The 17,725-nt window shown below is 44.4% G+C and overlaps 1 protein-coding gene across 8 annotated transcripts in view; it reads right to left on the bottom strand.

The window, feature by feature from the left end:
* Positions 1 to 17,725, bottom strand: part of LOC121581184 (receptor-type tyrosine-protein phosphatase S) — an 84,690-nt gene that overhangs the window by 13,672 nt on the left and 53,293 nt on the right. Inside the window, exons 8-25 of one of the 8 annotated variants that reach the window (XM_041896630.2) lie at positions 17,271 to 17,282; positions 12,489 to 12,758; positions 11,900 to 12,279; positions 11,212 to 11,413; positions 10,702 to 10,838; positions 10,018 to 10,162; positions 8,007 to 8,327; positions 7,716 to 7,909; positions 7,381 to 7,407; positions 6,960 to 7,077; positions 6,136 to 6,777; positions 4,756 to 4,850; positions 4,337 to 4,590; positions 4,134 to 4,221; positions 3,763 to 3,978; positions 1,590 to 1,747; positions 1,060 to 1,074; positions 694 to 806 (exon numbers count right to left, since the gene is read on the bottom strand). In XM_041896630.2, coding sequence (XP_041752564.1) covers positions 694 to 806; positions 1,060 to 1,074; positions 1,590 to 1,747; positions 3,763 to 3,978; positions 4,134 to 4,221; positions 4,337 to 4,590; positions 4,756 to 4,850; positions 6,136 to 6,777; positions 6,960 to 7,077; positions 7,381 to 7,407; positions 7,716 to 7,909; positions 8,007 to 8,327; positions 10,018 to 10,162; positions 10,702 to 10,838; positions 11,212 to 11,413; positions 11,900 to 12,279; positions 12,489 to 12,758; positions 17,271 to 17,282 — 3,387 coding nt within the window. Of the gene's footprint in view, positions 1 to 693; positions 807 to 1,059; positions 1,075 to 1,589; positions 1,748 to 3,762; positions 3,979 to 4,133; positions 4,222 to 4,336; positions 4,591 to 4,755; positions 4,851 to 6,135; positions 6,778 to 6,959; positions 7,078 to 7,380; positions 7,408 to 7,715; positions 7,910 to 8,006; positions 8,328 to 10,017; positions 10,163 to 10,701; positions 10,839 to 11,211; positions 11,414 to 11,899; positions 12,280 to 12,488; positions 12,759 to 14,249; positions 14,265 to 17,270; positions 17,283 to 17,725 lie in introns of all 8 variants that reach the window. The other 7 variants (XM_041896625.2, XM_041896626.2, XM_041896628.2 and 4 more) reach the window with 7 other exon arrangements.

The following is a 17,725-nucleotide window of genomic DNA, read 5'->3' as shown; positions in this document are numbered from 1 at the left end:
TAAGTTCCTTCTGTGAGGGGGAAGCAGTTTCTCATAATACTGAGGGTAACAGGAAGTGGCAGAGGCGTAGCCGTGGGATTTAACACCAGAGCAGTTGGAGGTGGGAATCACAGAGTGTGTGGAGGCGGAGTGGGTCTGCTTTGTCTGGCCACGCTAGGAAGAGCGGAAGAACTGTACCACGCTTTCTAGACAGAAATATAATTATATTAGCTAAATGTAACTTTAACTCTCACCTTTAATCTTTTCAAGAACAAATAGGTCATGTAAGTGTTTTTCAGTTCTGACAGAGTTGACACCTCTGTCCTCTCTGGCATGGCTATCTAGCGCCTGCCAGGTGGACTGTGGGCGGGCAGGCAGACACTGAGATGGTTACAGTGTTTGGGCAGAGTGCCGTGCCGCCCGTTGCACAGGTATGACTCATGGACGATGACTCATCTTAACTGTACTAACCTGGAGGACAGCCATTTTGATCTCAGAAGGAAATGGAACCCTGGCAGAAGCTTCAGAGGGTTATAAAACCTGACCCTGGTGTGTTTGCTGTGGTAACTTTCTACACTTGAAATTCACTTTGTTCTTTATTGCAGTTCCTCCCACCATATAAATTCAGCAACTTTTCTTTATTTTATCAAGAAAGAATGTGCTATCGAAAAATGTGTGTGTGATTGTGTGCATGCGTGTGTCTGTGCACAATACCAGGGGTCTGGAAGTTGATGCGTCTCATCTCGACGGGGTCTGTGGGGTGGTGGGCCATCATCTCAGCGTTACCCAGAAGGCTCTTGGTGCCTGGCTCAGAGTCCTTCCTCTTACTGCTCAGGGACCAGGGAGACGGAACACAACAGGACACACACCGGACAAGAGACACACCAGAGAGAGTAGAGACGTTAGAGGTCATGACTGTCTAACAGTATTCATCACAATATATTGTCTCAATGAACACAAGTTCTAAATACTTTAGACTGCATTATTACTATAAATTGCGGCACTGTGAGTTAGGCATTTGAATTGACACTGTATAATTTGTCCTTAGAGATCAAAATATTTAGTACGGCCGACACTCACCTGTCTGGCTTGCTGCTTCCGAAACAGGAGCGAGCGAGGGAGTGAATAATGAAAAGAGGAATATGATACATTTGTATTCAAAAGCTTGATGGCTGGGTTACTAAGGATGACACATTTCTTTGGCTGGGTCAGGCTAGCTGCCCTTACAATCCTGGCTATTGTATCTTTGCCTGTTAATATGACAGTATACTATGTAAGCTTTAATAGACACATTTCAATGGTTGTAATGAGATAGAACCATACTGTATGTGTTAGCATGTTAGCTAGTTATAGCATGTTAAGATGTTAGCTACCTAGTTATAGGGTGTTAGCATGTTAGCTAGTTATAGCATCTTAAGATGTTAGCTAACTAGTTATAGGGTGTTAGCATGTTAGCTAGGTATAGCGTGTTAGAATTTGAGCTACTAATAGCATATTATTATGTTTGCTGGTTATAGCAAAGCATGCAAGCTGATTTTACTGTGTTATATTTGTTAGATATACAATCCCAGGGTAAGTTCAGTGCCAGTCCCTCCCCGGGTCTCACTCACTTCTTGTAGAGCAGGATGGCGATGACGATGCAGATGATGAAGACCACGGCCAGGACAGGTCCCACCACCCAGATCAAACCGTCCCCCGCGTCCAGGGGCTGGGGGTCTGAGTCGGGGGCTATCACTGGGTCTGTGTAGGGACTGGCCCCGTACATCTTCTACAATACACAAACAGAGCACATTGAGTAAGGAATACATATCACACTAGGGGTAATTCATATTATTGCCTTTTCATTCTCCATTTGTAGAGTGATATATCTTTTTATTGTCTTAGCAGTGTTGTTCATGGCCATGCCAAAGTAGCTTGTCTTTTGAGAATGAGGGAGAAGACATGACTTCCTACAATACATACAGTTGAAGTTGGAAGTTTACATACACGTTAGCCAAATACATTTAAACTCAGTTTTTCACAATTCCTGACATTTAATCCTAGTAAAAATTCCCTGTCTTAGGTCAGTAAGGATCACCACTTTATTTTAAGAATGTGAAATGTCAGAATAATAGTAGAGAGAATGATTTATTTCAGCTTTTATTTCTTTCATCACATTCCCAGTGGGTCAGACGTTTACATACACTCAATTAGTATTTGGTAGCATTGCTTTTAAATTGTTTAACTTGGGTCAAACGTTTCTGTCACGATCGTTAACAGAAGATACGGACCAAGGCGCAGCGTGATAAGCGTACATTTTAATATGTACTTAACACGACACAAAACAACAAACAAACGATACGTGAAGTCCTAGGTTACACAAAACAAACCTTTACGGAACAAGATCCCACACCGACTAGTGCCAAACAGGCTGCCTAAGTATGGTCCCCAATCAGAGACAACGAGATACAGCTGCCTCTGATTGGGAACCACCCTGGCCAACATAGATCTAAACGATCTAGAACATCAACATAGAAAATATAACACAGAAACTACACACCCTGGCTCAACATTTCAGAGTCCCCAGAGCCAGGGCGTGACAGTTTCGGGTAGCCTTCCACAAGCTTCCCACAATAAATTGGGAGAATTTTGACCCATTCCTCCTGACAGAGCTGGTTTAACTGAGTCAGGTTTGTAGGCCTCCTTGCTCGCACACACTTTTTCAGTTCTGCCCACACATTTTCTATAGGATTGAGGTCAGGGCTTTGTTATGGCCAATCCAATACCTTGACTTTGTTGGCCTTAAGCCATTTTGCCACAACTTTGGAAGTATGCTTGCGGTCGTTGTCCATTTGGAAGACCCATTTACGACCAAGCTTTAACTTCCTGACTGATGTCTTGAGATGTTGCTTCAATATATCCACATAATTTTCATTCCTCATGATGCCATCTATTTTGTGAAGTGCACCAGTCCCTCCTGCAGCAAGGCACCCCCACAGCATGATGCTGCCACCCCCGTGCTTCACAGTTGGGATGCTGTTCTTCGGCTTGCAAGCCTTCCCCTTTTTCCTCCAAACATAACAATGGTCATTATGGCCAAACAGTTATATTTTTGTTTAATCAGACCAGAGGACATTTCTCCAAAAAGTATGATCTTTGTCCCCATGTGCAGTTGCAAACCGCCTCCTTCCTGAGCGGTATGACGGCTGCGTGGTCCCATGGTGTTTATACTTGCGTACTATTGTTTGTACAGATGAACATGGTACCTTCAGGCATTTGGAAATTGCTACCAAAGATGAACCAGACTTGTGGGAGTCTATAATTTTTTTTCTGAGGTCTTGGCCGATTTCTTTTGATTTCCCCATGAGGTCAAGCAAAGAGGCACTGAGATTGAAGGTATGCCTTGAAATACATCCACAGGTACACCTCCAATTGACTTAAATGATGTCAATTAGCCTATCAGAAGCTTCTAAAGCCATGACATCATTTTCTGGAATGTTCCAAACTGTTTAAAGGCACAGTCAACAGTGTATGTAAACTTCTGACCCACTGGAATTGTGATACAGTGAATTATAAGTGAAATAATCTGTCTGTAAACAATTGTTGGAAAAATTACTTGTGTCATGCACAAAGTAGATGTCCTAACCGACTTGCCAAAACTATAGTTTGTTAACAAGAAATTTGTGGAGTGGTTGAAAAACGAGTTTTAATAACTCCAACCTCAGTGTATGTAAACTTCCGACTTCAACTGTATATGCAATCACACAAAAACAAACAAAAAATCATAATTGGATTTTGCCGTACCCCTGTGGTGCCATTGAGTTCAGCCAAGATGAAGAACACGTACTCCTGTCCCGGTTCTAGAGCGCGATTCTCAAAGCCTCCGTAGTCCAGCTGGTCCCCCAGAGTAAAGAAGGCTGGCAGGGTAGCAGGGGTGAAGCGGGCAGTGATGTAGGCGCGACGCAGGTCCACCTGTTTTTGCTGTCTAGAGTCCCTCTGTCTTTGACTGATGTCCAACAACTGGGAGGGAGACAAAGAGAAAGAGAGATGGATGTTACTGATACGTTTTTATGTTAACATTAAGAAACCACATGAGAAAATCTAAAAGAGCAAAGGTTCTCAGCGAGAGGACCAGTCATGTCATGTGTTCCCAGAAGGGTTGCCATAGCTCTCACCTCCTCCAGGTCCATCTCGTCTGGGTTCTTAAGATGCCTGATGACCCCCCTCGCCCTCCTCAGAGGAACTACCACCACATACACATTCCTAGAGAAGACACAACCAGCACCCAGGACATCAGAAAATATCATATAAATGTTTCCATGGCAAATTCTAAAAACCATTAAAATCAGTAGAAATCCACCCTCTAGGTAGGCCTTACTTGACAGGGCTGCGGTTCTCCAGTGAGGGCAGAATGATGGTGATGGTGGTCTCCGTGTCACGGCTGTGGTCTATCTCCGGACGACGAATGCCGATTAGTGGAGACGTCTTGGCTAGGATGCGGTGCCTCAGCCGGCCCATGTTGCCCTCGGGGGAGGTGATCTTGAAGTCATAGTCAGTATCAGGTTGCAGGTTGGGGATCACTGCTTTCCTCAGCCTGGCATCCACCTCCATCTTCTGATGATTATACTCCACCTGGGAGGAAAAGGATAGGGGAGGAAGAGAGGGTATTTTACGGCTAAGATCATACTGCACATATGGTATATACACACGTAGTGGCATACACACACATGCACGCACAATTGTGTTTACGCACACATACACACGGACACACACACACATATATACACACACACTCACAGTAAAGTGGTATGGGTAGGGGCTGTCAGGGAACTCCCAGGTCAGCAGAACACTCGTCTTGGTCGCCAGGTTCACTGAGAAGTTCCTCGGGACATCTGATTGGAAGATGGAGAACAGACAAATGATCAGTTGAGGTGTAGACCGCCCTATTCACATGTCTCAACGGTCCTTAACCCTTTGTGGAGAAGCTAACAATCCATTGTAGTAGGTTCTTTAACAAGATCCAAATTCCTAAAATAAGATGAAGGTGATGTCATACATCTCAACATTCTTTAGGAAGTACATATATTGGCACTGGGTACCAAATAAGAGTGAATAGAATCGAAGGATAGAAGAGATAGGAACCGTTGGCTCCTGTGTGCACTATACTTCCTCTTTACTATGACATCATCTGCCTAATCCTACTTTATCTCATTCTAGCCTAATTAGCTCCGGTAGATTTCCAGAACAGAACACACAGAATATGTAACTGCCAAATAACTATCTTCTCAAAGGGGAATGGGGTCGCTGTGAGGGGAATGAAGGGAGGTTAGATATACATAATTCTCCTGTAAGATACATGTAGACACAGTCAAGGCAGGGTCATCTAGACTGCACTGTGCCAATCAACCTCTCCACTCCTCCGCTTCCACCCTGTAGACCTGTAAGTGGGTGTCTGGGTGAGTGATGGGGTAGGAGCATGTCTTTAGACTGATCTGACTTCGTGTTAGTGGGAACGACAGATGAAGGTTTGGAGGAGGAAGAGGAAGAGGTGAAGAGGTGGATTGATTGATCAGAGTGAAGAGTGGAGGGAGAGAAACAGAACTGAAGAATGTGTGTGTTTAGTGTTTAGGGGTTTAGTGCCTGTTGGGGAGTGTTAGGGTTAAAAAACACACTGACAACATGTCAACAAAGGTTGGAATAGGTTAAGTCAATCCAAAAGGAGGTGCTGGATTGTCTGACGTAAAAGCTTACCTTTAGATACCAACCATGTGTCTAAACTAAAGCCTCGTTCAGCTAATGAGCCAAGACTCAACACTTACCTCACAGTTCACATCCTGCCCGGCTTTTCTACTGACTTTTACCTGTGAGTGTGTGAGAGTGTTCTCCATACATTAATTCCTGTGGCATTCAGTCCGTTTTCCTTGGAGGTGAGGGGTAGGTGAGGGAGGAGGTGGTGGGTGTGTGGAGGATACTGGGATTTTCCAGTGGACTTTGTAGTTTTCAACCACTCTGTGGATGAAAGTCACTCCTTAGAACTGGCCCAGAGTCAGCTTTGCATTTTGGACTATGATATTCAAGGTTCAGATTAAAGCAGACAAATATGACTCTAGACCAGTGCTTAGAGTCAATAGGGGGGGTTCTCCTGAGCCCTGTGCACAAGCCCCAGGCCAGCCCTACCTGTCTCGAAAGCCAGTGTGCGATACAGCAGCGGGGGACTGAAGGGGCCGGGACCTACGCTGGTGTGAGCACTCATCTGCACCTCATACCCCGTGCTGTAGTTCAGGCCCAGGATGGTGTAGCTGGACTCACTGGCTGGGAGCGTGATCTGGCGAGGGGGGCCGAGAGGGTCAATGCCCATAGTGTCAAGACCCCCCGCTTCCCGGTAAGCTACTGTGTATTCAGTGATCACGCCGTTTCGCTCCCTTGGCACAGGGGGCAGCCAGGAGAACTGGAGTGAACAGCAGGTGGCATTAATGGATTCCAAGATTTGGGGGTACCCCCTGGGTGGGTACTCAGGCATCTCGAGTTCCTCCCGCGCCTCATCTCCGTACCCCGACCGGCTTTTGGCAGAAAGAGTAACGACATAGGTCAAACCTGGAAATACGTCTGTGAGAGTGTACGTTCGCTCCCTGGCCGAAAACTCCACCATAGTGTCCATGGTGGCATTCTTCAGCCCAAACTGTAGCCGGTAACCCTGGATCTGAATTTCAGACCCTTTGGCCCCTGGATCTGAGTCTGACCCCCTTGAAGGGGGCCCCCATCTCACCACCATGGAGGACTCAGACCTTGGGCGCACTGACAGGGAGGGGGCACCAGGCACTGCAGACAAGAGGAAGAAGGAGAGGCACAAACATGTCAGCTATGCATTGTACTTTTAATACATGAATATACTGTATAGTACGTGTAATATGCTATTGTAGCCTGTGTGCATTGTGTGTGTATTATGGGTGTGTGCATTTGTTAGTGATCTTATCCTTTTTGAGGGTGTGTGTGATGCTCACCAATCCCCAGTGTCTGCACCACCCTGGCTTTACTGTGTGTTCCGTCCCCTTTAGTGGTGTAGGCCGCAACAGACACAGAGTAAGAGGTCTCTGGCTTAAGACCCCCCACAATCATCTCCTACAGGGTAACACACACACACACACTCCTTTTTCAGCTAAACCTCTATCAAACCTCTCTCTCTCTCCTTCCCTCCCCTCTCCCTTCCTGCCTACCCCCTCCTTTCTCCTCCTATCTCTACTAAAACATCAGTAAGCATGAACTTACTCTGTCCTATTACTTCACATAGAGACGTTACAAACTGACTGTCTCTCAGATAGAAGATATCTCCTAATGAGGATTTCATAACTACGTTATGCAACATACAACATAACTACTGTAATGTAGGTTCAGTTTAATACTGACAGAATGAGCCATACTCACATATTCAGTAGAGTCATCCTCCACAAACTGATCCCACGGGAAGACCCAGAGGGGAGCGGAGGGGAGAGAAAGAGAGGGAGGAGAGAGAAAGGAGTGAATGAGTCAAGAGAGGAGATTAGAGCGTAGGGGGAAGTGATGCGTACTACAAAGACTAAAAGTGAGATAAATGTAAGACAAATGATTTGCTTCACTTTAGCGGTAGAAACCTGCCATGTGATAGCTGGCAAAGGTGTATGTTATGTTTTAAGTGTGTACTTCACTGTTGCGAAGATACTCCGATTAAATATTTGAAAGAAAAATGGAAGTAAGAATAGTAAGATTAGTGATGACATCACCTGGCTGTCGTCCAATAGCAGGTCTTTGATCCGGGGAAGACTGCGAGATGAGCCGCTCTCCACGTGAGCATAGTGCACCTGGTAACCACGGATCTGGCCTTGACGTTGCCTTGCCAACACAGATCGCCAGGTGACCCTGAGGGCCGTGGAGTTGAAGGGCTGGACCTCCACCTGCCGAGGGGCCGCACCCGGAACTGAGGAACACACACATACACACAACATATAATTACTCTATCAGTTCATTGATCAGTTGATCAATGTATACACACACATATACACCCACACACTCACCGTCATCGTCCGTGCGGCAGAGCAGCGCCGGGCTCTCCGGTCCGGACCCCTCGGTAGTGAAGGCTGCCAGGATAACGCGGTACCAGGTCCACTTTTCTAGCCCCTCCAACACCACTTGCCCCTGCTCTGGGGGGATGGGAGGCCCCTTCACCTCCGGACCCTGACCTTCGACCCTGGCCCCAGACACCACTTGCTGGTAGCGCAGCTCATAACCAGTCAGTACGCCATTTTGGGTCTCAGTGGGTGGTGGTTTCCAACTTACCCTCAGGGAGGTGGAGCTGGGGCTGTCACAGGACACACCTAGGGGTGCAGCCGATGGCTCTGATTGGACGAGGGGCAGGAAGAGGAAATTTGCAGGGGCAGGGGAGTAAGGAACGCAGCGAAGAAAGAGAAAGGGAGAGCAAAGAGACAGTGGCAGAGAGAGCTTGAAAAACCCAAGCAAAACAAGGATATAAGAAAAAGGTGGAAAAAAGAAATGAAACTAAACAAAGGAAAACTAAACTAGAAGGGAAAATAATACAAAATTAAAAGAGAAGGACTCTAAAGACAAACAAACATGACTCAGCTAAACAGAGAAACAAAGGCTCCAACACAGAAGATAAAGCCATTATGGAGGAAGAAAGAAATTAATAATGTTAGCTAGGTAATAAGATAAAGGAGAAGGCAGGGGGTATTCATGCAGAGTGGACAACTTAATTACCGCCCAGGAGGATGTGCAGCTGATACCGGATAATTGGCTTTCACTTGTCTGCTCTGACCAATGGCAGCGAAGTGATTTACAACTAGGAAGAGGACACTTAAGACTTCACCTACAGGCTGAGATACACAGCCCTGCTTAGCTTAGCTTGGCTCGATAAGGACAGAGCTATACTGTAGATCAGGAGGTCTTAAACCTTTTCAGCCTGGGACCCAAATGAGAAATTCAGTGTTTTCCTGGGATCCAAGCTCATTAAAACATGAACGTTGACCTCATGCAACTTCAGAGGAACTAGGAGATAGAACAAGAGAAAAGGCACATGACAGAGGGACAGAAGAACAGTAAGGATAAGAGATAAACAGGCACTGTTTGAGATACTTACCTGTCTCTCCGACTCATAGCACACAGGACCTTCTTACCACATGGAACCAAAACATTGACAAAATAAAGGTGCAGAGGTATAGGTGTGCATGAGACTGGAGTATTTTGGATATTGATGGATATGTGAGTCTGACACTTGAGCTGCACAGTCTTAGTACCAGTAACCTGGGGGAACAATCACGATATGCACCAAAGCCTGGTGCTAAGGTAACCGTGAAATGTATTCTGCTCCATGAAATGAAATGCATTCAGTCACTCATCAGCCTGCTGTCTCCTCAACAGCCACCCAAGTGTCTAACCTCCGTTTGTAGGTAAAGCATGCAGAAAGGTTCTGTTGGTGAATGTACGTCCTATGTACGTCAAATGGTGTACATTTTTTCAAGGTAACAAATACATCATTAAATATTAAAAATAAATATTTTACCTTTAAGGCAGGCACCGCAGGATACAGACCTATTAGTTTGAATTGGTCTTAGACTCAAACTGACCAGCACTTACCTCCAATAAATGCTAAAAAATAAAATAATAATCCTCATGACCATTGACATTTGACCTGTAAGCTTCTTGAACTGGAGAAAAATGTCTGCTTTGACACACTTTGAAGGAAAGGAAACCGTATGAAGGAGAAGAAAGTAAAAGAGGAGGGAAAAACAGAAAATGACTTTTCACTGTGTGAGAAAAATTAACGTTTAAAAAAAAATGCTGGTGCGCTGGACATCAGGCACACTCCAAATACAGAGGAGATGGATAGAGGGATGGATGGATGGATGAGTGCACAACATAAATGAATGGATGAGTGGACAATATAGCTTGGTGTGTAGACGACTCCCAGGGTCCAGTGACTCTGGAGCTGTGTGGGATACAAGCAGCAGGAGTGCATACACTGTAATGTTACATAGTGTGTGTTTGCAGGTGTGACAAAGGAAAACATACTGGCTTGTGATGTCCTCTGGACCAGCTCGTTGGTAAAGGCTCCGATGCCTTTGTTAGAAATGGCCGCCAGGGAGAAGGAGTACTCTGTATTAGCCCTCAGGCCCTCCACTGTGTACGATGCCCTGGGCCCGAACGTCAACTTCTCCTGTTAGATAGAGAGAGATGGGGGAAGAGAGAACATGAATAAAATAAAGAGAAAAGGGGTAGAGAGACAAAGAAAGAAAGAAAGGGATTACTCTGGATTATCTGTATGTAATACATCGACTTAATCATTGTAGTCCTTTCCTGCAGTCAATGACCAAACGCGCCCTCATTGGCCTCATGGGTGGAATGTTATTAATATATTTCATAATTTCATAATTAATCAAGATTATAAAAATTAAAAACTAGAAAAATCTGGTGTTTCTATGTCAAACAGTTTTGTTATATTTCAGTCTTCTGTGATGTATGTAAAGTGTAATATTGGGATGCAAACTCCAAATTGAATACATTTCATACTCTATATCTGACATGGTACATGTGTCTTCTTTCTTTTAAGCCAATAGCCATGTGTGTGAGGTGTATACATTTGTTTCAAAGTAGATTTGTTTAAGACTACCAAGAATCACTCTGTGTGATCCCTGATTTAGCCCACTGCAGTAAAAGGTTAATGAAATGTACTTTGTATGGAAGAAGAAGTCTTACCAGGCTGCCAAACTTGACAGGTTTGTAGAGCAGTTCGTAGTTGACAATGCCCTCCTTGGTGTAGGAAGGTTCCCAGGTGAGCTGTATACTGGTGTCTGTCACTTTCCCCACTTTGAACTTCCCTGGCTGCCCTGGAACTACAGGGGACAGGAGAGGAGACAGGACAAGAGTTAGAACTCACCTCTCTAGCATTTAGTCAGTTAGTAGCTTCTAGACTGTTCTATTCATCCTTTATTTAAACAGACCAGTCTTATTAAGATAGAATACTCTGTTACAAGGGAGCATTGCAGTTCTATGCAATGTTTATGTTACTAACCTTAAACATTACTGAAGCACTTTGACATGAACCAGGTCAGAAAAGAGCACACACACACACACACACACACACACACACACACACACACACACACACACACACACACACACACACACACACACACACACACACACACACACACACACACACAGACAGACAGACACACACACACACACATACACATACACACAGACCTCCGGGCAGCACTTTGACATGGACGGAGTCAGAGAAGGGTCCGTCTCCCACAGAGGTGAAGGCCAGTACTCTAACGGTGTATGTCTCAGAGGGTACCAGGCTCTGGATGGTGGTGATGGTGCTATCCTGGACGTTATGGATCTGCCACAGACTCATGGGCTGAGATGGGTCCATGGTGTAGTACACCCGGTAACCTTTCACCTGGTTGGAGAGAGTGAGGGAGGGTAGGAGAGAGAGAGAGACAAAGAGAGAGAGAGAGAGTTAGACGATGGAGAGAAACTCCTATTTGCTGTTTTCTTTGGTTAACCTTTCACGTCTGGTCCATGTTTGTTTGTTTGGAAGCTATTTCATATTGTGACATCAATGCACATACCATTATATTGGGACTATGTTGCTAGCTGAGCTAGATAAACATTGCATTAGCTTCAAGGTTAACATGACCGTTATAATTTAATAACTAGATTACCTTTCAACTGACCTCTACCTAAAGCCTAACCATTATAGTGTGTGACTTAAACTGTAATATGCATGTCATATCATTTGTATTATCTATTTATGATGCACTGCCCTCATCTTGTTATTGTGATTATTGTTGTTTACGTTGACTGGATTACTGTGCATTTTCCCTGCCACTTATTCTCTTAATAAAATAAAATAATTCATTCAGTCATTTCAACTCTATTTTACCTGTCCGTTGGGCTCCTCCGGTTCTTCCCAGCGGACCATGACAGTGTTCTGGGAGATGATCCTAGACTGGACGTTCCTGGGGGGGCTAGCTGGGGCCTGTTCCCCTGTCCTGGCCTCTACCCGGGTGGACGAGGGGCCCTGGCCGATGCTGTTGAAGGCCGACACCCTGACCTCGTAATCTGTGTTGGGGTAGAGCCCTCCGATGCTGTACCTGGTGGTGGTGATACCGTCCACCGCCTCATACTTGCTGTCTGGTGCCTTGGCCCGGTACTGGATGATGTAATAGGACACCGGGTCGGGGTTACCGGAGTCCCAGGTGATGGTAACGCTGGTAGCGGTCGTCTCTGTGACGATGGGGGTACCGGGAGGCTTGGGAAGAGCTGTGATGGTAGAAGCAGATATTTTTTAAACTGTCTTTAATATCTTAAGGCAGATAGGGGGAGACTAGTGTCCCTTACTCTTGGCGGACACCTGCGAGATCATAGGTGGCCCTAACTATCTAATAGATATGTTAGATAAGATAAGAGAAGAAAGCCAGTGAGCGGGGCACAGAGGGAGCACAGATAGAAAGCGAAAGGATGTCCCTTACTCTTGACTGACACCTGTGCGGTGGCCTCTATAATCCCCAGACTGCTCATGGCCACGCAAGTGTAGTTGGCCGACTCCCTCACTCCGTTGAGCTCCAGCACATTGCGTCCCACCGGCATCTCGTCTTCCGGGGTCAGGTCCTCAATACCCAGCATCCATTTGACGTAGGGCATGGGCGAGCCCACCGCCACACAGGTGATGTTGACGCTGCCGCCAGGCATGATCTCATGGTTGGAGGGCAGGATGGAGAAACGAGGGGGCACACGACGCACTGGGAGAGGAGGAAGACGGGGGGAGGATGGGGCGAGGGGGATGAGGAGGGGGAGAGGGAGGGAGAGGGCGAGAGAGAGAGGGGGTAAGAAAGATACAGAAAGAGAGAGAACGAGAAAGTGAGAGAAAGAGAGAGCGAGAGAGAGAGAGAGAGAGAGAGAGAGAGAGAGAGAGAGAGAGAGAGAGAGAGAGAGAGAGAGAGAGAGAGAGAGAGAGAGAGAGAGAGAGAGAGAGAGAGAGAGAGAGTGGGGTAACAGAAAGGGTTGAATGATCTTCACTGCTTTTACAGAGGTTTTACAAAGGGATATTTCACGTTTAATCAAAACCACATTGGTAGTTTTGAAAAGGCTAATGATTGCAATTGAAATACACAGATCCTATGTTGAGACTGCTGACTATCTGAAGCTACATTTCACCCTGCACATGAAATTTATTGTACGTTTCTTATGTTTTAGCCACTGTGCAACAACCCATTGCATATTCTACAAGACATCATTTGCTATTCTTGAATCATCACTGTAGATGGCAAACTATAAAATGACCTCTTCCCCAATCCCTGTTATATAAATACAAGATCTTCAATACAAATATGGGAGATCTGGGCTGCACAAAATATCATTTCCATTTTTTCTGGAGAGCTAAGATGAGCAAAATCAAACTGATGTGAAGATCTGAACTACAGCTGAACTGCCCCTGCAGTGAAGCTCATGGCTACTGACTGAAAAAGAGAAACTTTGCCAGAAACTTGAGTGAGAAACTTTAATGAGAAACCTCCATGAGATTTCTGTGCCTCTAGGGTAAGTTCTCCACTGCAGATGAGGGCCCTTTAGATACATGGCGCTGGCAGAGCGAATCAATAGAACCTGCTATCAGTCAGACAACATGCACAGAGTGCTCCTGTTAACTGTAATTGTGCTGAATCTGAATCTACTAGCTATCTGTCAGGTCTATCATATATAAGATGCATAGAGAGATAGAGCTCATGGGTCACTTGCATGCCTGGATGACTTATAGAGGTAACTATACTCATGGAGAACCAGAGGGAGAACAGAGGGAAAAAAAAAAAAAAAAGAAGAAGAGAGAGAGAGAGAGAGAGAGAGAGAGAGAGAGAGAGAGAGAGAGAGAGAGAGAGAGAGAGAGAGAGAAGAGAGAGAGAGAGAGAGAAGAGAGAGAGAGAGAGAGAGAGAGAGAGAGAGAGAGAGAGAGTATTGTCTGGTTCCTCTTCCAGACAATGACAATCAATGTGGCAAATCACAGCCTCATTGTACAACCAGAATACCAGATGAACACAGCAATGTTGGAAATAAATAAGCAATGTAAAGAAAGAGTGGATTATGGAGATATAAATAGGTGTCGTTGCAATTACAAGGTACGCGTTGAACACGTTAAATAAGGAAACATCAAGGCATACATCATGACAGAGAGAGAAAGAGAGAGAGAAATAGAAAAAGAGATAGTATGTGCATGTTTTTATTAATTAAAAAGTATGCACATTTGTCTGTTGATCCTACACACCAGGGTACAGATGGAAATGTCAGAATGCAGAAGAGAGAGAAAGAAGGGAGGGAGATTAGAAGAGAGGGATGGGGACAGAGGGGGTAAGAGGGATGGGGACAGAGGGGGTAAGAGGGGAAGGACAGGATAAGAAAGGGGAAAAGGACAGAGGGGACAGAGGAGAATAAAGGAGGATGGGGGGAAAGAGAAAACACATGGCGCTCTTGAAACTGCTGTTTGGTTCTTCAAAATCAGGCTTTTATTGGTGGATGTCATAGGAACAGAAAAGTAGGTACCCCAAGGCTGCAACACATAAGACTGAAGTACAAATAGACAGATAGACAATCAGACAGACAGACCAACGACTCTAGATGGGCAGGAGTGGATGCAAGGTGAGGGCAGACAGACAGACAGTAGAAATATTGTCTAGCGTCAAGACTCAAAACTGTATCTGAATCAGTGGTTTGAATCATGTTTTTGACTCACGAAAGAGGAATCTCCACTCACTCAGTGGGAGTAAATCAGGGGGAAATAGCCTTCATAGAATCACTGGCCTCAGTCTTCCCCTAAATGATTCTCAGCCGATCCATTTAATGTAAAAGAGTAATGTTTAGATCCGTTAATAAACTTCACCTGGTGTTGAAATATCTTCTCTAGGTTCAATGAATTTCACAGTATTTCTAGTCTTCCACAGAGAGCACGCAAACAAACTATTCACCAAAACCAAATACGAATGAACATTTTGGCATCTTCAAATGATTCAATAGTTCAGTAGACATGACCCCATTTCTCCATAACAGTGCCATACATTTGGAGTGATCCTAGAATGCCAACAGATACCCAGAATTGGACACCAAAGCTCAAGACAAAAAAAGAGACATTTAGAGACATTTGAAAAAATAGATTAAAAAATAAAAGAGACATTTGTCTAAAAAAAAGAGACAAAAACTATTTCAACTGTTGTAACAGACAACAAATCAAAAAGCAGATTCTCTCCAGAGCATGCAAGAACGAGACAGAGACAAACAGAGACAGAGTAAACAGGTCCAAAGCATGCAGCAGGTAAGGGCACCTTTGCAGTACCATACAGCATGCCACTATCCATACAATTCAGCTTTATCTTCATATTACAAGACAAAACTCTTAAAGTATGTGCATAATGTTGGCTTTTATGTGTAGTGTACTTATCTAACTACTGCATTTTGCCTAGAGGTTCTCTTGAGGTTTGGAGACTTGTTTACAATGTGTCCAATTCAATCTGAAGAAGAGAACGTTGATATTGATGTCAAGCAGGAAAGTAGACTACATCCAGCTCTGCATGTATTAATACAGGACAGTACAATATTCAAGCACATGCTGAACAGAGAGCATCCGAGACTAGGACAGTCACAAACTTTAAACCTATTCCATCCTGTCAATGTGGATAGGGGCTTCAATAATATATATCATAAACACTAACAGACATATACGTGGGTGCAGTATCAACAAAACAAGGTAGCATTAATAGAATGGAATATATAAAGGACATATTTTTGAAGAGTCTACGTTTCTAGAGCCTTTTTTCAAGAAAAGTCTCTGGCCAGAATGTTGATAGAAAAGCCTCTCTCCTATAAGCCCCTGGTTTTGTTAATAACGTAGCCTACTCCAGGGGAATAGCTGTAATGCAATTATTTATTCTATTTCACTCCGGTATCAATAACAGGCTTTTCTACAGGGAAGAGTTGATCAGGTTGTGAAACCTTAGTAGATGGTGACTGGGAGCTGGGATACTATTTCATTTCAGTAGCACAGCACACTAAAGCCCAGTTGGCATTTACACAAGTTAATCCTGCCTCATCTAATATAGAAGTGGAGAGATGTTTTATTAATATGTGTATTCTATGAATATATATCAATATAGAGGTGGGTACACATTTTATTTAAACTGCCGGTCAATGGAGGTCATAATATTGTTTCATAAGCACAGCAATGCGCTATTTAGCATCCATTACATAGGATCTCTGTGTGAATAACACTATACTGGGCATGGACATGATCCACTGAAAAAAACATTCATGTTTTGTGCAATTAAATATTATTGTACATTTTGTTTACCTGCATATAAACTCAGATAGTGTACATAAAGAAGAGATGGCAGGAAGCCGAAAAATACTGTGTGTTGGCCTCTGGTTGTGTGTTGTGTCAAATTAAGTATATGTTGAGCCACCAGCAGTCACTTAGTCTTTGCTGACCAAACAAGCGTGTAAATAATTATAATTTACTTCTGTGGCTTTTTAAATGCCACTTAAATAAAGCATTATTTGACTGATTTATTTTCCCTGGGGGGATATGAAGACCACTCAACCAATTAGAAAACCAGCACCAAACTGGCTACACTGGCAAACAAACAGTAGCAGACCAAGAGCACACACTGAGACAGAGACACACATTGGCAATGTGACACACAACATGCCACAAGTGCAGAAGCATGACAGTGACATAACACAAGCCCACACAGACAGAACAGTAAAGTGCAACCAATACAAGACTAGGGACAAGAAAATACCAAAATCAATCAATTCAACACACACACACACACAAGCACGCGCACACACAAACAAATGGAGCCGAGCACATACACAGTTACACAGTCAGGGAACAGGCATGCAAGTGCTGCCTCTGCTCTTCCTCCATGCATAGATAGCCTCCTTTTCATTTCCAATTCCTGGGTCTCCATGGCAACAAGAACTTTCCATGCAGAGAATGTCGCGCGCGGAGTGAAAGCAATTTCAAAGGTCTGCAAACAAGGCCTCACAATGCAATCAATGCAAACGTCTGTGTAGGCAGGTAGTCTCGTTAGAGCTCACTGAAACGTCTTCAGTCAAAGAAGTGTGTTTATTAAATCAAAACCAATTTAACATGAGGGTTATTCATATGTCTCTTCTAGACTGTTTAAGACCGTTTTTATCTCTCCTTACTTTAGGAGTAAATGTGTTATAAAAAGGAAGGTGTAACGAAAGAAAAGAAAGAACACACCAACCTTCTCGTAGCTCTGAGGGATGTAAGGGGGTTGATGTAGAACACAATGACGTGAGGGGGAGAGAGAGAACGGGGAAACACAGAGAGAGTAAAAATGGCCAGCTCAAAGCCTCACACACTCACACACATACGCACACACGTGTACACGCACACACACATACACTGGTTCTCACAGAACCACAGAACCCACTTAAAATGAAGGGTTTAAGAGCTTAGAACAGCGAATCCAGAACCCATAAAACTGAATCCAGAGATCCCGGTCTCCCTTACCCCAGTCGAGGAACCTAGAATAGGGGTCTTAAACTTCTGGAGGGCCACAGTGTCTGCATTCTTTCTTTTTAGTATCTGATTTAGACTTGAGAAACCAATTGTATTCCCTAGCCAATCAGTTTATTAAAGTGGAAGACAGAAACATAAAGCCTCAGTCCCTGTGGCCCTCAATTTACCATCAAATAA

This window comes from Coregonus clupeaformis, chromosome 14 (genome assembly GCF_020615455.1).
Source record: "Coregonus clupeaformis isolate EN_2021a chromosome 14, ASM2061545v1, whole genome shotgun sequence".
Classification (NCBI taxonomy): Eukaryota; Metazoa; Chordata; class Actinopteri; order Salmoniformes; family Salmonidae; genus Coregonus; species Coregonus clupeaformis.
Note: the sequence above shows the minus strand (reverse complement) of the source record. Positions and strands in the feature narration are given on the sequence as shown.